At 33.0% G+C, this 19,204-nt stretch overlaps 2 protein-coding genes across 2 annotated transcripts; both read right to left on the reverse strand.

Moving 5' to 3' along the window:
* Positions 1-277: 277 nt before the first annotated feature.
* Positions 278-3,620, reverse strand: LOC25493147 (uncharacterized). Its single transcript, XM_024781066.2, has 5 exons — positions 3,372-3,620; positions 2,745-2,809; positions 2,567-2,639; positions 1,496-1,561; positions 278-756 (listed from the first exon to the last, which is right to left on the reverse strand). The coding sequence occupies exons 2-5, from the start codon at positions 2,789-2,791 to the stop codon at positions 670-672; spliced, it is 273 nt and encodes a 90-aa protein (XP_024636834.1). The 5' UTR covers positions 2,792-2,809; positions 3,372-3,620; the 3' UTR covers positions 278-669.
* Positions 3,621-11,229: 7,609 nt separating this feature from the next.
* Positions 11,230-13,652, reverse strand: LOC25493149 (non-classical arabinogalactan protein 31). Its single transcript, XM_013601569.3, has 2 exons — positions 13,039-13,652; positions 11,230-11,719 (listed from the first exon to the last, which is right to left on the reverse strand). Exons 1-2 carry the CDS (start codon positions 13,571-13,573, stop codon positions 11,424-11,426), a joined length of 831 nt encoding a protein of 276 aa, XP_013457023.1. The 5' UTR covers positions 13,574-13,652; the 3' UTR covers positions 11,230-11,423.
* Between the last annotated feature and the right edge of the window lie 5,552 nt (positions 13,653-19,204).

Below are 19,204 nucleotides of genomic sequence, written 5' to 3' on the forward strand. Positions count from 1 at the left end.
TAACTCACTTAGAAATTAAAACTAACGCGAGTTAACTCACGTAGAGATTTACACTAGCGTGAGTTAACTCACGCAGCATGAGTTAACTCACGTAGGGGTAATTTTGTATTTTCAGTTGGGTGCAGAATTCAAAAATTTGGAAGCCTAAAGAGTAACTTTCATTTTCAATTTCGTGTAATACTCAATGTTCAATTTATTGGGTTATTTTGCAGAGTTAGGCCCTATTTAAAAGGGTATAATTCAAAGGAAATTACTCTTAAACAAAAAACATGTTGACTTTCACTCCACAATCATTAAGCTTAAACATAAAACATTTTTTTGGTGTCAAGTGTCAACAACAGAAGATAAAAATCTTTTAATTCTTGCAGCCCAGAAAGAAAGAAAAAAAAAACTGTGCTTTTATTTACAAAAAAAGAAAACACCGTCCCAAATCTACGAGAAAATTGACCAGGATGGATGAAGGTTCTTTGCGGTAGTAAAAAGAATAGTGCAAACACTTTGGTCTTCCAATAACTATTCGACAATCTGTCACCTAATCTACTTTCTTCACTGATGCTTCTATAAGTCTTCTCCATACAATGCTCAACCCACTAAATGATACATCAACAATGTCATGCATGTTTAACTGCATCAGAACTGTGGGTGATCTGTGTTGAACCAGAACTGTCCTTACTGTTCCTCATGAGTTGTATTGACTTCATTATTGGACTGTTCAGCTCCTGCGTTATTATGGGAAGTGTTGGAGTTGCCTTCATTCTGTACAAAGGTTAAATAAAGGAGTTGTCAATGCAACCTAAATAATCCACTTAAAAGCTAGAATATATCCCAAAACTTGAGCACACATCCGATGCAACCCTGCCTCTTTCTCTTTTCATTGGTGAGATGTAAGGGAGGGTAAACAAATCACAACAAGTAACGGAAATCAGGCCTTTAAACAAGTCATATTTTTCGTGAGATATACTTTAAATTTGGGCTAGTATGTTAAAGAAAAACTTTAGCATTTATTCTGTAGAATAAGAGATAAACTTTACTTATCATCACTCCACCCCTCCAAAAAAACAGAAGAAAAAAAAAGAGGTAAACCACCTCATAAAATTATCAGTTGAGGAGAAACTCATTTATTGTTCATCATCATTCAAACGTTTAGTAACTAATGATGTATAAGAACAGTGCATTTAATGAATTATGCAATTCAAATATTTCAAATTTTCAATCGCCAGCCACCTATGATTCTTTTAAATACTTGACATATATGTGACACTTAAATTTACATTATGAACAACTCCCCAACAAAGGGTGCTGGTACAAACTACCGTTATACATGTTGCCGCAGCACAAGGACTACAAATACCAAACATCATCAATTGCAGCATCATCAGTAACCAGAAACCAAAAAGGTTAATACAAATTTTAGTTCAATTCTTTGGACAAATATCTGGATTATCATTCGTAGGCTGGTTACTGAGAATCAGCGATAAAGCAGATAGAGCTTTACCTGTTTAGTGAGACCATGAACGGACATAACTTCATAAAGCTTTCGCATGAGCATTTCTTCTTCCACCTAACAACCAGAACTCCAAAATTAGGGGATTCAAGTTTTGTAGGTGTCATGTGATTTATGTATTCAAAATAATAATCACCAAAGAAAAGTATGACTCTAATTAATTATTTCATGGATATTGATATACATTACACAACAAATGAAAACAAAACTATCCTATTCACATTATATCCAACAACAAAAAAGTGGAAATAGAGATAGAGTGAAATCACAAAATCACAATCAAGTTTATGAGCCAGCTTAGAATCAGAGGCTAGAAAACAATCAATTTTTAAAGGTTTTCCTCTCCGCCTCATTTGAGTTAATATATTAGTAACTAAGGCAACTGAAAAATTGCAAATGAAGTTCTAATCATATGTTAAAATGTGTCATAAACATATCATACAGAAGATAAATCAACAAATATGTGATAAATCAAAAGGGAAGACTCTTTTACTGCAAGAGACTGGAATCAAGTGGTCTAGATCCCTGGAATAATACAACTTACCACGAGATTACTATTCACATTGCAAAGACAAAGGAGCTGTCTAAACTGTGGTATAAGCATCTCAATCTCGTGTAGAAAATAAATTAGACAAAGAGCAGATAAATCAATATGCATGATTATTATGTGTCAAAAGATTGACACCAAATGAGCGAAAATCATGAAGTTGTGTATTTTCCAACAGGAAACTGTATCACATTCTAATGACATCATTTTTCTCTCTCGAAAATGTCAGCCACATTTCTTGTTGCCACTGTTAGCAGTATAACAAATATGCCATTTCCTAAATTGATAGGAGAATAAAACCAAGAGTAAGAGGCAAAATACACACACCCAGTGATGTAAGACTACAAATCTCAATACCCGAGAAAGGCATTTCCGATGTCCGACAGTGACACAAGACCGAAACATGTATTACGTTCAACTAATTCTATTTTAAAAAATTTAACGTTCTCGATGAGTCCATTTCAGTGTCGTGTGTCTGTGTTAGTGCTTCGTAGATTGTGTGAAAATAAAACAACCTGAAGTGTTTGCAATTCATGCAACATTGATCTGTATGCGTCCATAAGGACCTCATTCTGCTTATCCATATGCCTATTCACCATAAACATAAAAATAGAATCAGTTCAAAAAAACAGGTCAAAGAATGAGCAGATAAGTTTCATTATGAAAAACACAGAAAGGAGATAGGAAGTGTACTTCAACAACTCTCCAGTGTGTCTTGGGTCAAATTTTCCAGGATCCATCGTTATTGAAGAGCAAATCTGAAAAAATAACTGTACACGTTAACGGGTATCCTGTAAATCCAAAAGGAAACACTTCAGCTTAATCTGGGATCATGCTGAAACTGCATATAATCACCATGAAAACCTAAATGCACCTTTACTGGTAAAAGAAATTGCACAAATTCAAAATCTTGCAACCCAAAATCCTAAATGGCGAATAGAAGATGAACACTCATTCTGAAATAACTAACCGACATAAAACAGCTAAAACAAATATAAAAATTCAAAATTAAAATTTCAATGTCAAACGCGAAGAACCGAAAAATTGAGTGAAGCAAATTGGTGACAGAGTGAAGTGGTGTATCAAAGATATAAATAAGATAGACACAACTCAGTGTTTGGAATTATGCAAGTGAGAAAGATAGAGGTGTTTTTTCGATGCTCCAATAGCATAATAGGTTGCAATCAACGAGCTATTTGTTTCAACTTTCACAACCTACGTTGAGGTTTTGCTTCAGATAGTACCTAATGTGTATGAAGAAAGAGATAATTATACTGATTACAACAAAGAAAGAGAGTAAAAAGATATAAAGATCGACACCTGGAGAGAGAATCGCCGGATCGATTGGGGTAAACAAAACACCGTTCAATTGTGGTGATTAAGAGAGAGCGGCGGCGGCGAGAGGTGGTGATGGAGAGCGGATTGCTGTCTCGTGTGAGGAAGATTGTGCTTTCTCAGATTGGGTATAGGGTTTGTGGGAAGTAAAGGTTTAGGTTAAGAGGGAAACCAAATTTTGTGATGTTTTCCAAAAGTTTTGTGCCAAGTAAAGTTCTGTTCAACAATTCTACGTATTTTGAATGGTTGTAAGTGTAAAATTATTTTAAACTGTCAACACATCATCGTTAATATATATATATTGAGGATGTATAATATGAGAATGACTATCTTATATGAGAATGGTGAAAATGATCATCAACCATTAAATCAATAATAAATAGTTGAGATTAAAAAGTCACAAACGTACCTCACTTTATTATATCAATTTTCATGAATTCATTTCCCTTTTCATCTTCTTCAACCCAAAATATCTACAATCATTTTTCACAAATTACTTGAGTCTGGGTTTCGGAAAACAACTCATTTACCTTTCCTTTTATTTTTTCTTTCTATTATATTTGATCATAATATTTTATGTTGGTTTCTAATAATTTAAAAGAAATAGCTTTCGTCCTTTTGTATTAACGTTCTTAGTCCGTTGATTCTCAAAGCATATAATCCCAAATAATTCAATTGTTAAAATTGATGTGGGTTTATCTTAAATTATCCAATCATAATTGTTAAAATTTTTAAAATTGATACAAACAGTTTTAAAATCTCTGTAATTTTCATGAAGTTAGAAGAAGTTGAAGGCCGGTTTACTATCAATTGAAATCGAAGCTCGAGACTGATGAACATGGTGAGTGAACAAATGAAACTGTGAGTTGGAGAAGATGATGAGAATTGATAGAATAATGGAGGCATGTGTGTTCTTTAATTTGATTGGAATATTAATTTAATTTCGTTTAACTATGATTAAGGGGAGAAGAAGATGAATTTATGAGAATTTATATAATAAAGTGAGGTGCATATGTGACTTTTTAATCTCAACCATTTATTTTTAATCTAATGGTTGATGATCATTCTCACCATTCTTATATAAGATAGTCATTCTCATATTATACATCCTATATATATATATATATATATATATATATATATTAATTTAAAAAAATACTTTTTTTTTGAGAAAATTTAAACTAAAAACGATTTAATATATACATAAACTAAATACGATATCTTTTCATCCAGAAGTCCTAACTCAACTGGCAAAATGCCGAAATTGTTAGGCCGGATATCATGACCGGGGTTCGAATCCTGGTACCTTCACTTGTGCGTGTGAGTTTATAATGGTTTTGCCATTTCGTCTATCTACCAAATAAAAAAAAATACGATATCTTTTCTACCAACTATTTGGCTTAGATTTATTAAAAAAAAAAAACTATTTGGCTTAGATTTTTTTACTTTTCACTTTTAATAACATGTTTTCGTCACTATTTTATAGTAGAATACAGTCGACCGTGATAAAATTGAGAGAAACAAAAGTATTATTGCCTTTGATAATAAAAAAAAAACGTAACTAATTTTTTAAGCTATAAATGTTTGAGTTTTACTTTTTTCTCGCGTGCCCTATTTTTTTTTCTTTCCCATTTTACCTCTGATTCGGATTTCGTTTTCTTGATTGTATTGTTAGAATTTTGCAGATGTTTTTGGAGTTGAAAATCCGGAATAATATTTTACTAGAAATTTTGCAATTTTAAACTTTACAATTCGTAAAATAAAATGCGAATAAAATCAAAAACAGAAATAAAAAGACACAAACATAAAAACAACTCATTTTATTAATATTTGAACAATACATTACAATAATTTTCAAGTTTTTTAAGCTTATTACATAAGATCCTAAATCTATTTCTAATCTCCTAAGAGCCTAATTCGAATATCCTAAGAGTCTAACCACTGCTATGTGATAGGACATAGCAGTAGCTTCCCTATTGGAGGAAAACCGGAGGAGGAGGGAAGAGGAGGGCAGGAAGAAGAGAACAATGCCCCTGAAGGAGGTGGGGGGAGCTCAAACTTACGCCTAGACAGACCAAGCTAACAATCACACTGACCCACATGACCCTCAGATGAACCGCACTTCATTGTAGCGCGGTTCCATCCTCATTGACCGTTCATAAAAACCCTGAAAGTTTTCAACGAGGCCCTTATCTATGAAAGGCCAACGATGGAAAACCATAGTTGTAGAAGGAAGAAGAGGAGGAGATAGTGGGAGAGGATGGTGTGAGAAATGGTGGGGTTTGGAAGGCTATTTATAGGGAGGGGTGGGTCAAAAACGGACGGGAGGCCATAAATGCAGTCAAAAAACGTGGTAAAACGCGTTTTTTTGACTTGACCACCGACAAAAACGTGTGGTGCAGACCACCAGCCATGACTAATGCATTCCGAAATATAAAATCCGGAATGCACATCTGTTTTTCGAAATATATTTTCCGGATTAATGCGATAATGGTGAACGAGAGAAAAGTTGACACTTCCTGTAGGGCTAAGGGGTTCCAGAATGTAAAATCCGGAAAGCTTCAGCATTGGATTCTTTTGAAAGAGAGTCATTAATGTGAGTTTGGACGGTTACAACTACTAACACGTTTTCATTAACTATAGTAATGACCTATGACTTGTTTTAAGCTATAAATAGGCTTCCATCTTCAACAAATACTTTCATTCTCCACTTCACCTCTTTTCTTCCATTTTCTTCAAATGTTTTTAGTTTTTTAAGGTGTTGGTGGTGTCATGATCATCGTTGACCTTTCATATAAACCCTGCAATAGCATTGCAGCTTGTGTGGGGTTCATACAACGGTCAACAGATACCCTTGACATAAAAGAAAGACACAAAAAAGCACATAACATCTGGTCCGGATTATATAATCCAAAAATCACTAACAATCTGGTCCGGATTATATAATCCGGACCAGGGGTATTTTTGGAAATTTTGCAGGGCGCGCGAGAAGGCACCAAGGTGGTAAAAGTAATAGTCTAAATGTTTTAGAAGCACTATTGGTGGTGATGAGAAGGGAGAGTAACAGTACAACGAATATTAAAAGAGGGAACCTCTTATGAATTTTAATTTTTTTAATTTTTTTTATTATCCTTCAAAAATTGATTTTTTATTAAAAAAATACAAGTTTTATTTATTTTTAAATCTCAACCCTCGAATCTTTTTGTCACATGTCTTTTCATCCAAGTCCTTGAATGAAGCATGAGGTAAATGGAGCATACCTGAACTCCAAGATAAGGAGACAATATATGATTAAAATATCTCATCATGGCTTAATAAGTTGTTTGCTGCAGCAACATGAAAGGATAAGTTTAACCTATTTTTAATCCTATCTCACTCTCACTTTGTTATTTTAATCCTTAGTTTTTGGTGGTTTACAAACCTGATAGAATTACAAAATCATGCATCGCTCGTGTATCATGCTTTCCGCCTCTCTACACTAAAATTGTTTTAGCTTTCACCATTCTATCCCGTCCACCTCTGGTTGGCCTCTCTCGTCAACCTCCCTCTTTGTTATTTTACGTTTTGTTGCAGATGACAAAATTTTATCCATGCCACATCGTCTTCTCATATTTTGGGGTTGTGCTAATGTTGGTGCTCGTCTTGCCTTTGTGAAGTCATTCACCTTTTCTCGCTTTCTCTCTTTCTAATTTTATCGTATTGTTACTAAGCAACATTTTTAAGTACGCATTATAGAATTATAACTATCCATTCTTAGATATCGAACAAATGACCGAATGGTGAAATTTGATTTTAGCAAATGAGATTGGGATAATCAAAAGACTATGATTCATAATTCTTGACTTCTAATGATGAACTAAAAGATGAAAGTTTGGTGTTAGACCTATAAGATAGAACAAGGGATTCAAAACATTGAAAATAGTCTAATTTCTCTTGAAATGATATAGGATATATAATACAGTGTCCGTTTGTTTTAGATTTTAAAAAAAAAAAAGCATTTTCCTTTAAGCTTTTAAAAATGGATTTTTTTTTTTAAATTTACTCAAAAATAGTAAAAGTTATTTTAAACTCATTTGATATAAGTTAAAAAAGATATTTTAACATTCACTAAGTTAAATATTCATTGTTCGAGATTTTACATGGTAAAAATCACATATTTTTTTAAAATGACATCTTTCAAAAATGATTTTTACGAAAAATAGCTTTTGATAGAGACTTTTTCAAAATTTTAGTATAAAAAAAATTATAACCAAATGATGAAATATTTAGAATGACATTTTAATATAAACTATTCAAACAGATTTTTCATTTGAAACTTTCCTTAAAAATTTCTTTGTTAAAAAAACTATAACAAAAACATCTGACACTACCAAAATCTATTTTAAAAAAGCTATAACAAACGGGTCCATAATTTAATGGGTTTTGTCAACGATTTCACGATGAAAATAAGATGTTTTATTTATTTTTATTTTTTTTGCACAAGCCAAAATGAGATATATATTAACAAACAACGATGAAGTCCCCCGCATAAGGTGTGCTTAGGGAAACACCGCACAAGGTGGAAGACGATATTACGGTAGGGAAGGAAGAGGGAGTAAAGTGTGAGGTGAGGAAGGTTGAGATGGGAGGGAAGGTTCCTGTCAAACCTCTTCCTCGGGTATGTATGGAGGGTCGAGCGGAGGTTACAAGGGTTTTTGATATATGCAAAAAAGTACCGGATGCAACATCAAGTTTCATTCCAATTTACACATCAAAACTGGTTGATCGACAATGGGTAAAGTCCGGCATGGTAGCCTCGGTGTTAGAAGGGGATTCTACGTTGTCATTACAACAAAGAATGGAGGATGCAGGGTTTATGTCTGTTGTTGTAACTCCTATGGGCGGTGACAGAGTTTCAAAACATACTTATGTATCACTGAAAGGGAAAATTGGTTACATCAATTTATCTCACCTATAGAAATTTGTTTTTCGTAAAAAACAAAAAGAATTGAGATTGGAGTTTCTATCATTCGGATGAATCAAAATCCTATGCTACCCTTATTTATTGTTAAATTTTCATACAAGCAGTCAAATCCCTAAATATTGATCTCTTTAGCTGATCATCTTATGAAAAAAAAGTTGGCAATCAACATAGTCCTCGTAGTATCGATATTTTTAGTACGCAATAAAACCATGCATTTGTGCAGTCTTGTACTGATTAGTGTGCTAACTGTTATAATATCAACTTCGTATATTTGTTGTTTTTAAATCGTCTTTAATTTTGATTGTATCTCTAAAATTATTTATATCCTTTGAAATCCTTTTTTCTGTGGAGAAGAACATACAACTCTAGGATCACAGACATGGGCGGTTCTAAGGTCCGACGAGCCCGGACAGCTGTCCAGTCTCCGACCCAATTTTTTTGTAATTTTTTATATAAATTTCTCTGAATCTCTTATATAAACCTCTATAAATTGAACAATTTCTTTAGATTTTTTGATTATTTGCTTGCAATTTCTTATATAAACCCCTATAAAAGTGTTGCAATTTTTTCTTGGCTCAAATGTGTGTTTGGTCCTTGCACTTTCAGTCAATTTTGGCATTGATCCCTGCGCTTTTTTTTTGTTTGGCATTAGTCCCTGCACTTTATAAAACTTTTGCCTTTTGTCCTTCTGTTAACTCTCAGTTAAAAAAAAAATCCAAAACTAACGGGGTGCCACGTGGACCAATCATTCCACGCCACGTGGCACACTAAAAGACAAATAATATCAAAAAAATTATTATTATTTTATTCATTATTTTTTTTTATCTAAAAATATCATTAGTCCCTGCACTTTCAATACTTTTTGATATTAGTCCCTGCACTTTGGTATTGGTCATTGAGAATTTTTTTTACAAAACAACGATCAATGATATTATTATTTTGTTTATTATTTTTATTGAGAAAAATTATAAAAAAATAAAATAAAGTTTATTTTATTAAAAAAACTAATCACGTGGACGAATCATTTTTCAAAAATGATTTTTTAATAATTCTTTAACAAATTATTCTTTATAAGCTTTTTTAATAGTTTTGGATTTTTTTCTAACTGAGAGTTAACAGAAGGAATAAAGCCAAAAGTTTTAGAAAGTGCAGGGACCAATGCCAAACAAAAAAAAGCGCAGGGACCAACACTAAAATTGGACGAAAATGCAGAAACTAAACATACATTTAAATCTTTTTTTTGTCCACGTTTTATAATAATCCTGGCTCCGCTAGTGTTCAGAGACCACATGAATGTTGATCTTTACAAGACATCCAATCGAAACCCACTATTAATTTGATATTCATCCGATTTGAGTGATGAGGATTTTAACATTTTTAAAGATTATACTATTATTAAAATTTTATAAACAATATTCATTCTACATCATTCTCTATTCTTCTCTCTCCCAAAATGTAGAATGAATATTGGATTTCTATGAAACATGTAATGGCCTAGGTTTTAAAATGAGTAACATTTTTGCTCATTTTATACATGTTAAAAAGATTCAAAACAAAAGAAAGAAAAATGCAATTTTCTGCGATAAATACAGTAATGTGAAATATGTTGACCTAGATTCATTGAAGTTATACAAACTCATCAGAAATCATAATGTTTTTAGATTTGTTTGGCAAGATCATAAAACCAGCTTATAGTTATTACTAACTTATAGTATTTATACTACCTTTTTTTTAGTAAAGTAGTTATACAAGTTATTTGGTATTAGTGGTCTAAATGTGGGAAATGGTATTAGTACTCTGTTTTTGGTTGGATAGGTGTATAGGGGAGGTGCCTTTATGTGTTAGGTTCTGCCGTTTGTATGAGTTGTCAGAATATATTGGCAAATGTTGCTCAGATGTCTCGTTGGGGGTGGGATGAGGGAGGGGAGGTTTGGAAGTGGCGTAGGAGATTGTGGGCTTGGGAGGAGGATTTGGTAGTGAAGTGTAAGAATATGTTGTCAGATATTTTATTGCAGGTTGATTCAGATGACTATTGGAGGTGGAATCCTGACCCGGTTGCGGGGTACTCTGTAAGTGGGGCTTATCGCCTACTCACATCAGGGCTGCTCCCCACTACTCATGTCCCTGCGGCGCAGTTGTGGAGGAAGGATGTTCCTTCGAAGGTTTCACTGTTCGCTTGGCGTCTATTTCGGAACAGGTTGCCTACCAAGACCAGCCTGTTCCGTAGAGGCATTATTTCTTCTGAGGCTCAATCATGTGTTTCAGGCTGTGGGCATCAACAATTAGAGTTCCATTTATTTTTGACTTGTCCTATGTTTGGTCAGCTTTAACAGTTGGTTAGAAATGACTTGTTGTTTATTCAACGGATCCCGCTAATATACTGGATCATTTTTATTTGTTTGACACATCTTCAGGTTTTGCAAGAGCTCGGTGCTCTCTGATATAATTGATTTGGTTTGCTAGTTTATAGGTAATATGGAAGGAAATAAATGATAGGTTGTTTCGCTTAACATAAAACGCTCCAGCTAAGCTTTTGGAGAATGTTAAGCTTATCTCCTTATGGTGGTTTAAGGCTAAAGTTGTTAATTGGTGTCAAATCCTATTTCTATGTGCGGGTATTGGTTAATTGTTATTTTGTGGAACATTTGTTGTATTTCTGGTTGGTTGTCTTCTGTAGTACATCTTGTGAAAGATAGTCTCTTGTTCGTTTAATATATTTCATTTTGATTTCTTTAAAAAAAAAAGTATTTACTTGCCGTTCTAGACATTATTGTGAGAGCGCTTTCCTAACATAAACTAAACCCAATAAGTATACCCAACTAAAATAATTTCTGAGAAGTGAGAACATAACAGTTTTCTAAGTATAGGAAAACATATTACTTAGATAAACAAAAGATTTTTTTTTAATACTGAATTCTTACAAGAACATCAATCACACACATAAATGTCACTCTTTATTATGCGTTGATAATTCAAGCTCCAAACACCATAATTTAACACGAAAGTAGAAACCAATCTCTTAACACTAAAAAACAGCAATCTATATAAACTCGAAATTTTAAAACTCTAATAGTCTAACGAGGACATTTTGGCTCAAATGCAAGAGGTCCAACAGTGTAGAGAATGAAGGGAAGACCCTTAGCCACAAACGGCTTCTCGGGCCTAAGACCAGCACCAGTAAGACCACCGTGAAGGTTCGACGGTTTTAGTCCATTTGGTGCACTAATTAAAACAATGTTGCACTTGTGAGCTGCATAGCTTGTAATGTTCTTCGGTCCTTCAATGAAAAAATAACCGTTCTTATCAGTAGTCTGGACTTTTTGGACCAGCTTGTACTTTGTGTTGTTGCATTGAAGCTTCACAACGGCTCCTACAATTCAATTTCAAAATACAAAAATGATGGTTAGTGTCGTTTAGTAACAAAAAGGTACATAACGTTGTCATATCAATGCAAAAGGACCCAACAAAATAATGTATTATTATGAGTAAGCGTGCAGCTTTACTAAAACGACAAAGTAGCTTTGGCTTAAAGCTTTTTTTATTTCTTTACCATTCTTGGATTCTCCTCTCTTAACACACAAATCCACACTGTTCCCTTAATTGCAAACAATGATTAAAGTTATCCGGGGAACATAACTTTTTTACGTAATTAAGTTAATTTAAATCATTATGTTTACTTCTTTTCGTACGAAATTAAATTCCTTAAAATATAAGTCTATTTTTTCAGATTAAAAAATTGTCCCATAACTCTATTTCAATTTCAAATTCAAAGCACTAGTACAGTTATGTATATTTAAAACTTTTCGAACTCGAGAATAGGTCAAGCAAACTTCGTCAAAGTAACTTTGACAAAGTTATTATTTTTCTATTCGGAAATACCCCTACCCAAAGTACTACCGTACTACTATCTAGAGATATTTATACAATAGTAAAATATTAAGTACATTAATTACTTTATAATGTAGTACTACGTTAAAAAAATATGGAGGACCGAAGTAATTCCTAAAAAAAAAATTTCACAACATAAAATAATCTTGTATTGAAACATTAAACATACTTTCCTGTCAATTAAGTAGATTTTGCTTACAGTGTGCTGTCATAGTTTTACTTATTTTTTTGACAAGTCATGGCTTCTTTTATGACACTTGTAACTTCGAAAATTTTTTAGTCTGATATAGATCATTCATAAAATAAAAAAATCGCCAATATATATCTAAATTTTGGATTTGAAAAAGTGTTATTCTATCTTGGTGGGTGATTAACAAGAAAAAAAAAGCTAGACATAGATCTGTAATATTAGATGTACAAAAAAATGGGATTTGAATTTATAACCTTTTCCTAGAGTACCCCTAACATCACAAATAAACCTAAAAAGGGAATAGTTATTAGGTCGTCTCGTAGAATCTTAGCCATTAATCTCGTAGATCTACGGCTATAATAATATTTTAGATCTATATGCTAAAGTTTAAGAATCTAATTTATATCCAATATTCATAGTTTAAACAGTGGAAATGCTAATTATCTTAATAGATCTAGAAAAAAAACATAAAAATGAACATGAAAATGATACAACTGAGAGATATAAAAAAAACTACTTTATGAAATAAAAAGACATAAAAAAACTACATTAGCATGAAAATAGAGTTTAAGCAGAGAGAGAGAAGTTAAAATAAAAGTTGAGAAACAAACCAAGAATTTGAGTAGCTCCCAAGAGAGTATCAACACCAGCATACTTGCAAGATTTGACATAAACAACACCTTGAACAGCTATAAAGCTTCTAGGGAGGGGAGTAGGATGCAATGGTGGGTGTGCTGGAGCAGGTGGGTGTAATGGAGGGTGAGTTGGAACAACAGGGGTGTGAACGGGTGGGTGTAGTGGTGGATGTGCTGGAGCAACAGGTGTGTGGACAGGTGTAGGAGCAGGAGGGTGAGGATGATGGTGGTGGTGGCCGTGAGTTGGTGGTTTAGCAGGTACAGGAGCAGAATGGTAAGGAGGGTGTAGAGGGGTGTGAATAGGAGAAGGAGAAGGAGTAGGAGTAGGAGCAGGGGTTGGTGAGTGAATGTGGTGGTGGTGATGGTGGTGAGGGGCGTTAGCCGGTGGGTGAAGTGGAGCTGGTGTTGTGTGAGGAGGGTAAGTTGGGGTAAGAGTTTCAAGCTCTTCTGCAAATGTAGTGAAAGAGATGAGTTGGAGTAAGAGTAGCAACATTGCAAGGGTTTTAGCCATTTCTCAAAGTGTAAGAGAAAGTAACCCTAGAAAGAGAGAGGAAGAGGATGTGATGTTGGTGTTATGAGAGAGTGTGAGGGTTGATTTATAGGACCTAGTGCCCAAATTTATTGTGGTTTTTGTTTATATGCAAGTTATTTTTTAAAATAATTTTGTTTCTTTATTTTTGCTTTTTAGTGCAAGATATAAGCAGAAATTTGGGGAAGGGGTTCCGAAAACTAGGAAAACAATAGGACAATGGGTAAATGTTAAAAATATTTAATTGTATTTTTGTCTCCTATTTTTTCAAACTTACAAAATTAATTTTCATTTTTTTAACTTGAAATTTTTGATGCTCTAATGCTATGTTTAATTGGTTTCGCGTTCAATATTTATGGCATTGTTCAAATTGTGTTGTCTACATGATCACTGGTGTGAACATCTTTTTAGTCTTGAATAAGTATTATAGACCCAATTTATCTACACTAACTATAAGAAATGTTATGTACAATAGTATTTTTTGTTGGAAATAACCTAAGGAAATTTTAACACTTGTTCTATTTTTTCCTTAATTCTTGGATATTTTGCTTCTAATATTGGTATTTTGTACGTTTTAAATGTTGAAATTATGGATGTTATCCTTGCTATTGAGTTAGCTTATGAGAAATATTTGACTCATCTTTGACTTGAATATGATTCTTAGCTTGTCAACTTGACTTTTATGCCGTCTAAGATCATTTATTAGAATTTATATAATCATTGAAAAAACTGTTTTGATTTGCTTAGAAATATAACTTTGAGGTCACTCACATTTACGAGAAGGAAATTGTTGTATTGATCGTATTGCTAATATATGTATTTTTATCTTTAGTCTCGCTTGTGCGATAGCACGTCAGATTTCTATTAAAGACGATTTTCATCATAATCGATTAGGTTTACCTTTATATATATTTTGTTTATGTTGGTTTCTGCAATATATAAACTCTACACTTTTTCTTTTTTTTTCGTTCATCAAGCTTTCAATAAAGCAAAATGTTTTTAACACCTTATGCCTTGTCTTGGGTATTGTCATAGTCTCCCCAAGTTATACTATAAGTTAACCAAACCACCCTTGTTAGAATTTTAACACTTTGAAGTTCTTTACCAAACTTTTACTATGAAAGTTTTATTTTGTGGAAATTTGAACACTTGTTGAATCATTATTGAAAAGATTAATTAAATGAAGAAAATCTTAATAATTTTGTAGTAGTACAAAAGAAGGATGATAAAGAAAACTATTCTGGCTTGGCACAGACAAACGGCTGAAGAAGAGCACATGCATAGGTACTGGTTATCCAATATCTGGAATTCGCACTTCTTGCAAGGCAAATGTAGAAGTTTCCAAGAACGTTGGTAATAGCATTCTTCTTTTTTTAAAGGTTAATAACTTGTTTTATTATTATGTACTATTGTAATACTAATATTCTCTCCGGTCCTATTTACAAAAAATAATTTACTTTTTAGATACATTAAATAATTTATGTATTTGGTTTAGGTTCTTGACTAGATACATACATTATTCAATGTATTTAAAAAGTGACCTTTCTCTTGTAAACAGGACCGGAGGGAGTACCTAAAAAGTGATCTTTCTCTTGTAAACAGGGCCGGAGGGAGTGAGGGAATACTATAGAGGCTAGGAGCATAAAATGTAGCACAAAATCACAGAATAAATTGTTTGGAAAAAAATAATCACGAAAGAAATGGTTGAATAATCCAGTGTAAAGAATCTGGTTTTTCTTTTTTTGAACTGAAAGTCATTTGGAAACTTAAAATAATTCTTCAAAATGATGTGTTTTGGTGGGTTTATCTTCATGGGTATTTTTAGGTGGTTATGGTGTACCGTCTATATGCAGCACCATTTGTATCTTGTTTCGTCCATACCTTACGTCTTGCGGGGATGGCGTTTACTAATATTTGCCGATTCAAAAAAAAAAGGTTTCCATACCGTTGGATGTTCTTATAGAATATAGGTTGGATTTAATTCAGATTTTATCAAACTTTGTAAGATTAAAATTGTATGCATTTATAACTCTTGTCCATAACTTATCTCTTCCATTGTGAGACTCTAACACACTTTTTCACACCTAAAGCTAGACATCTAAAGCATTTTCAATAACAGTGATCTAATACCATCTCAAAATTTACGTTGGGTCTAACTCAACTATTATAAAATTAGTTTGCAATGCATGGATTGCTCCGAGTTATAAACTTATAATCATACATCGTTTTATCTAATAAGAGACTCTTTACAAATTTTTCTAATTGTTGGATTTGATGTATTAAATAGTTAGACACTCAGTCTTATTTGAAGGGGGTTTGGGATAAACACTCGTCTTGTCTTATTTGAAGAGTTTTGAGATAGAATTTCATTTAATATGCTTGATATTTTTATTCAACGAGTATTAATTAGTCATATATTTCATAACATTAACTAATCACAGTGTTTGTTTATTTACTGTACACATTTATTTACGTTTCTTGGCGGGCACTCCAAACCAATCTCCATTTAAGAACTGTGAGAATATTTTTGTGCCTCGTGCTTGGCTTACTTATTGTCAGTACTCCATCATCCTTCTCAAAACCTAAAAAAAAAAAAATGTTCCTGATATTGTACCTTTTTTATAGTATATTGTACGTTTAAATCTTGAACCATCCCAGCATCTTAATGTTAATTTTTGGGGTTTTGTAGGTATGTTTTTTTTCTCGTGGACGGGCTAACTTACTCCATGTATTTTGTACTTATTGGTGGTTATCTACTTTTGTTAAAATATTTTGTGATCTTTATTAATGATATTCCAAGCTTTTTGTACAACATTCGCTTCAAGATTTCTCCTTCAAAACAAACTTTGTTATGAGCATATCAAAATCCATAACAAAGATATTTGATATAATGTTTCACAAGCAATCAATGAAAGATATCGAAATGCCCTTCAACCAAAATACAAGAGAAGCACAACCAAACTTGTTTAGCATACAAGAAATTCATGAAAATATGATCTAATTCTTCTGTTGCTTTGCAAAGGGGACATAGGGGATCGATCAACACATGTTTTTTAGTAAACTTCTTTTTAACCTGGGGACTATTGTGAAGAATCCTCCATGCGAAGTGAAAATGTTTAATTAAGGATTATACTTATGTTCGTAACATAAGTATACATTAGGATGCTATACTATCCTATAAGCCTACGAATTGCATATCCCCATTGTGATAATGTGATTCATGATGGGCACAATTTGTAGACCAGACGCTTTTGTGGCAACCCCGTTAAAAAAGCCAGTTTTTTGAAATTTGAGTTTTATCCAAAAATTGCTTACTTTTCATCATTATTCTCAACTTCAAACGTTGATGGATACAATCACCTCATTGGTTTCTTGAGAGTCTAACAGTAAGAAAAGATGCTGATCAATGGTTTCAAATTAGAAAAGAAAATCAAATTTTTGAGAATTAGTTAGTTTTGGGAGGATTAAATATGAAATAAAAAATTAATAGTACGTATGAATTTTGATATGTTAGTTTTCAATTAGAATACCAGTGGAGATTAATTAAGTCTAGTAAGAAAGGTTGGATTCTCATTTCTCATAACTTGACAATTAAGATTTAAACACATAATGAGAGAAGCATACACATTTAGGATCGAATACATCTCAGATAGAATTACTCAAAGTGGAAGAAATTTATAGAAAAAAAAAATCACATTACGTATATAAATTATGTATTGAGAATTTTTTATATACTAGCACATAATCGTGTTTGGATTTATTTTTGGGAGAATAACAATATGATTCTCAAAAACCCAACAAATAAAACATGATTCTCAAAAATTAAAATTGAATTTTAGAACATGATATGTTTAAAAGTTCTTCATTAGATTGATTATAAATCATGTAGATCAAAAACCTTTGTCCGTAGTCCAGGGCCCAAAAAACTAGGCTGAATTTCTTTGGAACAGATACTATTCGGCTATGATTCAAACACCGAATTGTAAACGTTCCAATATGACGAACTAACGTACAAATTATGGCCAAGGGATTTACCAACATGAAATACCTGACACATCTCTCCCATACATAGAGCTTGCGCTATTGGGTCTGGAGTAATAATTGTTCCAGTATCTACTCGGTGAGGTCTACTTATAGGTTCCTTCATAGGAGAGCTAGCGAGGCGGATAGGTGGCTGAGAGAGATTTCTTTCAAGGATGTGGGAGTCTCAAGGTGAAGAATTTATCTTGACAACCGCTTTATGATAGGATTTCGAATCACCATAATCTCTTTCCTATAAGGGTTATAGTTTATCTTAGGGGCATTTTTTTGTGTTTTCTATATGAACCTATAGTGTCGACTTATGACCTTTTTTGTTAGGTGTACTTATCTATGTGAGATATGTGGTATTAGAGCATCCACAATGGAGATATCCATTTTTTGGTTGTTAAATGAGTCCCACGTATACACATTACTTATTTATACTTTTTTAATAGTAGTACATAATAAGCACTCAATCACTCCAACCCAGATCTCACACAAAGTTCTTAAATGGGATCCACTAATCAACTATCAATAACTTTATATCATTATATTTCAATTTTTTAATATTAAAAGAGTGCGTGTCCTGCTTAAAAGTTTGGGTCTTAAGTAAGACCCCAAGTCTTATAAGACCCTGAAAAAGATTCTCTCAATTGGGGGTACCTAATAGGTACCGGGTCTTAAATAGTTAAGACCCTCCCATTGGAGATGGTCTTATGTGCTTGGGTGATTGGAGTGAGGGTCAGTTTTACCTTCGAATTTAGCAAGCATTCTTAGTTTTATGTTAAGAGAGGTTGGGTTTCTTACTACTATGTCAAACTGTTGTGTGGTCCTTATAAAGTTCTTGTATGTTCGCATTTTTTTGGGTAGGGAACTTTCGTGTTCTAGTTGATAGATATGGTTAAACTCACCTATGATAGATATGGTTAAACTCACCTATTAGAAGTGGTTTTTAGGAAAGTATTCCGGCCACACCTATTATTTCTATGAGTGCGATCACGAATCCATTTTGTGTTGACATCGATAGTGTAACGTGATGGCTTTGTTTAGAGGTTTGTTGACTGTGGGGGTTCTAATCCTATTCTTCCTCTTGTTTGATTGTGGTTGGATGTTTCTAATAGAATGTTAGACAATTTTCTTGTGTTGTTTTGGTTTGGCTATTATTTTATGAGAAATGATATTTGTACAACCACTTTATGATAATTTTTTGATAACTTTCTCTCTCATACTCACATTATATTCTTATTCTCTCTGGACCTTTTTCTCTCTATTGTTTTTGACCAGTGAAAAGAGAGAAAATAATAGTTATCATCAAAGTTGTCACCAATGGTGGTACATATATCACTACTCTACTCTTATTTTATTTATGGATTGGCTTGAGTACTTCTTCATATGTATGTACTCTATCACGTGTTTCTTCCTTTTTTTTTTTAGGTAGCCTAGTGGTTAAAATGCATCTTATAAGGTGAATAAATGGGGTGTTCGGAGTTCGAACTCCGGCCACTGCATATAATAATGCATTGTCCTACCAACTGGCTCACGGAACTCTTCCTTTTTTATATTTGCCATTAAAAAGAAATAATGATAATATTC

Source organism: Medicago truncatula, chromosome 4 (assembly GCF_003473485.1).
Source record: "Medicago truncatula cultivar Jemalong A17 chromosome 4, MtrunA17r5.0-ANR, whole genome shotgun sequence".
In the NCBI taxonomy this organism is placed as follows: Eukaryota; Viridiplantae; Streptophyta; class Magnoliopsida; order Fabales; family Fabaceae; genus Medicago; species Medicago truncatula.

Bases quoted from the DNA above. Each gene is read 5' to 3' on its own strand.
- LOC25493147 (XM_024781066.2), bottom strand. From the start codon at position 2,791: ATGGATCCTGGAAAATTTGACCCAAGACACACTGGAGAGTTGTTGAA. The intron at 1,562-2,566 runs GTTGTTTTATTT...TCTGGTTGTTAG, and splicing joins ATGAATTGCAAACACTTCAG to GTGGAAGAAGAAATGCTCAT. The intron at 757-1,495 runs GTAAAGCTCTAT...ACCTTTGTACAG, and splicing joins TTCATGGTCTCACTAAACAG to AATGAAGGCAACTCCAACAC.
- LOC25493149 (XM_013601569.3), bottom strand. From the start codon at position 13,573: ATGGCTAAAACCCTTGCAATGTTGCTACTCTTACTCCAACTCATCTCT. The intron at 11,720-13,038 runs GTTTGTTTCTCA...ATTGAATTGTAG, and splicing joins GGGAGCTACTCAAATTCTTG to GAGCCGTTGTGAAGCTTCAA.